The sequence below is a fragment of the Onychostruthus taczanowskii genome, unplaced genomic scaffold (genome assembly GCF_017590055.1).
Source record: "Onychostruthus taczanowskii isolate IOZ18803 unplaced genomic scaffold, ASM1759005v1 scaffold969, whole genome shotgun sequence".
Lineage (NCBI taxonomy): Eukaryota > Metazoa > Chordata > Aves > Passeriformes > Passeridae > Onychostruthus > Onychostruthus taczanowskii.
Window position 1 is genome coordinate 1 of NW_024507757.1, and position 5,920 is coordinate 5,920.

The 5,920-nt window shown below is 41.0% G+C and overlaps 1 protein-coding gene across 1 annotated transcript; it reads left to right on the plus strand.

Annotated features, from left to right (window-relative positions):
- Positions 1-591: 591 nt before the first annotated feature.
- On the plus strand, positions 592-5,151 carry LOC121347928 (protein ELYS-like; the record flags this gene model as incomplete). The annotated part of the gene is made up of 8 exons (XM_041426966.1): positions 592-720; positions 2,795-2,885; positions 2,972-3,061; positions 3,254-3,394; positions 4,152-4,226; positions 4,369-4,462; positions 4,756-4,879; positions 4,985-5,151. Coding segments are annotated over 8 exons (911 nt in total), but the record flags the coding sequence as incomplete, so codon positions are not given.
- Between the last annotated feature and the right edge of the window lie 769 nt (positions 5,152-5,920).

Genomic DNA, 5,920 nt, shown 5'->3' on the forward strand with positions numbered 1-5,920 from the left:
TGCACAGTTTAGGACAAGCCCTTTCAAATTAAGTTCCTGCTCACTAAATATACCCATATAAATAATCTTCCTCACGAATGAGGCTAGAGTCTTTCAAAGAGTGATTTCTAGTTTTACTAGTTTTAAATTCTATGGAATGTATTTTGTGTCAATGTTCAGGGAAAAGCAAGGCCGGTGTATTGACAGAGAGGCTGGAAAATACAGTTCCTGCTCACTAAATATACCCATATAAATAATCTTCCTCACGAATGAGGCTAGAGTCTTTCAAAGAGTGATTTCTAGTTTTACTAGTTTTAAATTCTATGGAATGTATTTTGTGTCAATGTTCAGGGAAAAGCAAGGCCGGTGTATTGACAGAGAGGCTGGAAAATACTTTCTTGCCTTCAGCATTGCAAGGATTTTTTCTTCTATAGGATGGTTTTTTTAGAAAATCAGACTGTTAGTGTGCTGCTGTCTTTATGACTCTACATAGCAATGCTTGCCAAAATTGCTAACTTAATGCCTGCTGCTACTAATGCAGCTTTCTGGTAGTCTAAGTGATCTTAGTGATTGAATGCTGTCTTAACCTGTGTGTTTTGATTGATGTTTCAGACCCTGAAGTTTTTGAAGAAATCTGGTCCTTTAATAAGTGAAGCCATTCGTGACAGCTACACTCGGTGTCTTGTAGCTGGCTTGCTGTCTCCAAGATTGGTTGATGTCCAGCCATCCAGTCTGAGTCAGGTGGGTGTACACTGGGGAATCCAGGGGGAAATACATCCATCTTCTCTGAAGGCTGTAGAGGCTATAAGACCATGGTTTTTGATTGCAAGCTGCTCTGAGAGGCAGGTTTTGACATACAGTTAGCAGAAATAATAATATTCTTAGATCCAGTCTTCTGGCTGTGAACAGCCCTGAGAAGTTTGTCTTCAGTGACCTGTCTGTAAATTCCATGCCCGAGGTCCGCATGCGGAAGCATTCGGTCAGTGCTGGGCATGTGCATCAGGAAGTGCTAAACAGTTATAATGGTGCTCTCTACCTGACAGTTGCATCACCACTTCCCCTCATTTTCCCTTATCAGCAGGTTTTTCTGCACCCTGTCAAAACTGACCTTTACCTCTGTAGCCTTTGCCTTGAGCTGTGGTTGCTCGATTTCCTCCTCTTAGACTGCCCTCTTGCTGCAGCACCTGCATCACCTGTGTCTCTCAACACTGCTACATTCTGTCTGTCACCGCAGTGGCTTCACACCCCTCTCTCCGGAGTTTTTCATTTTCAGTGCAGCAAACTTTGTTTCCCATCTGAAGAGTTTCATTAAAGAAGGAGCCTTTGTGATGAACAGCCCATCTTTCTCCAGGCAGGGTCAAAGCTGAAGGGTTGGATGGTAATCATGGAGTGGAGCAGCAAGCGCTACAAAGGGGGAGAGCAATCTTCCCCCTGCCTTCATCTTCCTGTATATGGGATTCTTCACCAGACTGTGGAAATATGTCAGGAAAAATAACACTTCTGCATAATGTGGTAGCTAAAACAAATTTGGCTAGCAGACCCAGCCCCATAGAATGCTTATTTTACAAGCCTGATGTAGGCTTTTACATTCTGATTAGATTTTCTGATGTCAGCTCTGCTGGGAAATTACGTGGGAAAGCAAGAAATTTTATGATGACCTTTGCTGAATTGTGACTATATTCAGAGACTGCTTCAAGCAGGGATTGCTTTGGAACACTAGAAAGAAAAAATTCGGAATTAGGGTCAAATAACTTGGAATTTTGTTTGGTACCCTTAGTAGAATTTGGCATGTTTCCTTGTCTGAAATGCATTGTCAGAAGATGATGGAAATATCCTGTATGTCTTCTAATATGTAGAAATCGCTGTTACATGTCACGATTTTACTTAGAATGCAAACTTTTAAAATTGGTTAAAAAAAAAATAGAGGAAAGAAAAATTTGTTGCAGGTTCTTTTCACCTGAAAGAAATGTCTGAGCTTGAACAAGCTGCTACATTCTTTTCCATGTCTGTGCATGCCTGTGCATTATCCTTCTCAAGGACTGCCATGGCATTAGAATACAGTAATTGAACAGGCTGAAATTCAGCCTATTAGAACTGAAATGTTTCACTTCTCTAGGGTACTTTAAAAAATTGTAACCATGTCTGTGCATGCCTGTGCATTATCCTTCTCAAGGACTGCCATGGCATTAGAATACAGTAATTGAACAGGCTGAAATTCAGCCTATTAGAACTGAAATGTTTCACTTCTCTAGGGTACTTTAAAAAATTGTAACTTAATGTTTTGGCTGTCAAAGCTGCTTCCTGTCTTGCTTGTCCCAGGAGCTGCTTGGCCTCAGCTTCACTGTTTCCATGCAAACACAGTGGTGGTTTGGTGTTTGCTCTCTCCCCTCCACGTGTTTCTGATGGCAAAGGGGTGTGCCCCAAAGTGCATAATGGGTATTAGCAGAGGATGTTCCTGAAAATAGTTAATTGGGATTCAGTAAATGAAGACTGAAACGCCGAGGCACAGAAATAGAGATGGAAACTAGCCTGAGTGAAGTTGAAATGTCAGAGGAAAATGTTCCTGTGTTCCCCAAACCAGCAAGCAGTCCAGCCAGTGACTAGAATTAAGAAAGAATCAAGAATATGGAATTAGTTGCATTTGCAGCTGCTGTCTGAATGGGTATTGAGTTCGAAGCAAACTTCTGCCAGTGGCTCAGGTAGTGTGTGATTCAGAGGTATTCCACAGGTCACCGACGGAAACTGCAGTGTTTGTCAAGGTGAGACTTAGAGGGAAAGTCTGAGGTTGTGATTTGCTTTTGTCTGTTCTGTTCAGGAGGAGCAGTTAGAAGCAGTGTTGTCAGCTGCTGTGCAGACAGGTTCTTTAGAACTTCTGACGGGATGCATTAAACACTGGACTTGTGAAGGTAATGCTGCTTCCATTGTTTTTGTGTTGTGTCTGTTTTGGTTAGAAGTTGTGGCTTCATGTCCTTTTTGTTTTCTGTTTTTAAAGAGCAGCCAAGTTCTGCTGTAAATTTACGGTTTGTTCTTGAGTGGACGTGGAACAAAGTGATCTGTACAAAAGATGAACTGGACCAAATATGTGAGTAGTGGTGTGGTGGTTTTTGAAACCACCACCTGCGTTCTTTGTAAAGGATCTTCTTCACTGATCTGCCAGTGTATGCTGCTGGTTCTTTAAGTGGTTCTTTATGTCTCTTGTGGTTGTTGAAGTGTTTAAGTGTGGAAGTGTGCAGTTGCTCTGCTGAGTGATGATTTACTATTTCTCCTTGACCAGGTGTTCCGCTGTTTGACGGCTCCTGCAACTTCATTGACCCACAGACATTACAGTCCCTTCAGCACTGCCAGCTGCTGCTGAGCAACCTCAGCACAGTCCTGAACTGTTTCCTAACAGAAGCCCGAGAGCTGACTGAGAAAGGTTGGTGAGAGCACTGCTAGGCCTTTGGTCTGATTGTTAGGATTTGGCAGCGTGCTTGGGTTGTAAGAGGAGCTGTTGTTGTTTTGGATGGTTGAGTTGAGCTGGGAGGAGAGGCTTAAATCTGAGAAGCTGGGACTTTGATTTAAGCTGCTTTGAGTTCAGGGGAGCAGCTTGTTGTGGAGTTCATGAGACTGGGTAGGGGAGGCTGTGCTGGTTCAGCACTGAGCTGAGTGAGAACCTGGGCAGCATTTACAGTACCCGAGTGTGGTAATGCTGAGAAGTGTTCCTAAGTGTTAGCTAGCAATTGATAGTTGTGTGCAGATTGCTGGGAAATACAATGGAAGCTGAAATGTGTAACGTGTAAGGGAAGTTCCTTGAGTTCTTTTGGCTTCTGATTTTATAAATTGTTGTTGGCATATTGAGGGAAAAAGAAGACTATAATCTCTTTTGCTAAACTAAAAATCTCTGCTACATGGAAAACAAACATTGTCTTCCTGAGTATATCTAATAGTTTAGGCTTTATTTTTCAATTTTAATTTTAATCTTTAGTGATTCCGTTTCTTTGTAGTGATGGGTTTTTGTTTTGAGGGCAAACAGTGGTTTTTTTCCTTCAACTTCATAATTGATCCAGAAGGACAACTAAAAGTAAGAAGAGTTCCACCGTGGTGTTTTATACTTTGTGTTTGTGCTGCTGATGGGAGATTTGTAAAAGGGGGAGGAATTGCAATATCCAAATCATCTTGTGTCTTTTTTTCAGGTTTTACAGACTTGACAAATAAGCAGATGGTAACCAGCCTCATTTCTTTGTATGCACAAGTGGTGATCTGGTTTTGTCGGAGCTAAGGCAGAAACAGGATTGGATTCTTTGAGAGTTGGAGGCTTCTTGAGGTTGTGTGGTTTCTGTGTGTCTAGACCAAAGTTTTAGTTGAAAAACATGGTCTTAAGTTAACTTGCTTTTACTTTATCACCTGTAGATGATCACATGCATTTGTCCAGACCTTTCTACAATTACCCTTTGATTCAGAGCTACTATACGGGTCACCGAGAGAAACTCGAGCGCTTATCAAGGTAAGGCTCAGAGGAATTCTCTAGAAAGCTGCCACTGTTAGACTGTGTGAGAGTGGTTATTTTTGCAGTTAAAACCCTTTGTCTGCCTTCCTTGGCATTACACATAACAGAGCAAGAAAGCAAGCCTGGAACCCAAAATGCAGCTCTTCTCTTGGGTTTGTGCTTTGGACTCCTTAATTAAGAAGTTCATTGTGAGCTAAGGACCATCATTCCTCTGACTCCAAAATCTGTGACACTGACAGGCTGGAATGAGTGTTTTACACTGTGCAAGCCCTTGCTCCCTTTTGTTGCAGAGGCAAATGGGATTCTGATTGCTTGATGATTGATGGAATGGTTTCCCAGTTGGGAGAGGAAGTGGAGAAGTTGTGGCAGAGGGATGAAGGCGGCACTGGGAAATACCCACCTGTTAGTTTACATGTGAGTGTTCTGTTCACTGCAAACCCCAGCAGCAGCAGCAGTCCCCTAAAGCCATTGATTGCGAAAGACAGGAGCATTAGAAAACCTTTTAATCTTTCATTTCAGGCACTGCTGGATCTCTATTTGCTAGAAAGCATTGATGAAAGCGACAAACATGCAATTGTATCCTTTCCAGAATCTGTTATCTCTCCTTCAGTCTGTGCACATAAATGTTTTTACATATTTGTCACCTGCATGTGGTTAACAACACTTTTAAATTTATGCCTCACAGTGTGAGTGAACATGTTTAGAATAGAATTAAGTCCTAGACAGAAGCATTTCTTAATTTCTTTCTAGATTGGAATTTTTCTGATTTAATTTTTAATTGTTGTGTTCTAAAGTCTCTTCCCATTTGAGAAAACATGTTCTCTAAGTTGTATTCAAGAAAAAAGCCTTGCTTAGTTCTTGTCAAATTTTAACACAGTTACTAATTTTTTAAGACACTCCTATATGTAGCAATAGAGTGCTTATTAGAGTGGTGCCCTAAAATGTATTGTTTCACAGCAAAACGGTTTGTAACTTTGGTTTTCCAGTTGCTAATTTTTGCCAAAATAATTTGTTTCGCAGACCAGCTAAAAGTGTTTTTTGAGTTTTTTTTTTTTTTTTTTTTTTTTTTTTTTTGGTTTTTTTTGTGTTTTTTTTTTGAATTTTGGTTTTTTTTTGGTTTTTTTGTGTCAAAAGTGCAGGCACACAGAATATTCACTGGGCAGAAGCCAAATTTTTAGGCTTCTGGAGCATGTAGACTTGCTTTTGTTGTTTGTTGGCTAAACCACGAGTGGAGCCTGGAAAACAGAGGGGTTCAAAATGGTTGTAGTCCCAAGCTGCTTTACTCAGACACGTCCCTAGCATGGGGATTTGCTGAAGCTGCCCTTCACAGAAACAGAAAAAGTGAGTTTGGAGAAGTAACAAAAAAATCTTAATGGCCTCTTTGGCGAGAGAGAGGCAGAATGGTAACCAATGTTTGAAACATGTTATTTCTCACAGGAGTGTTTGGAGAAGTTT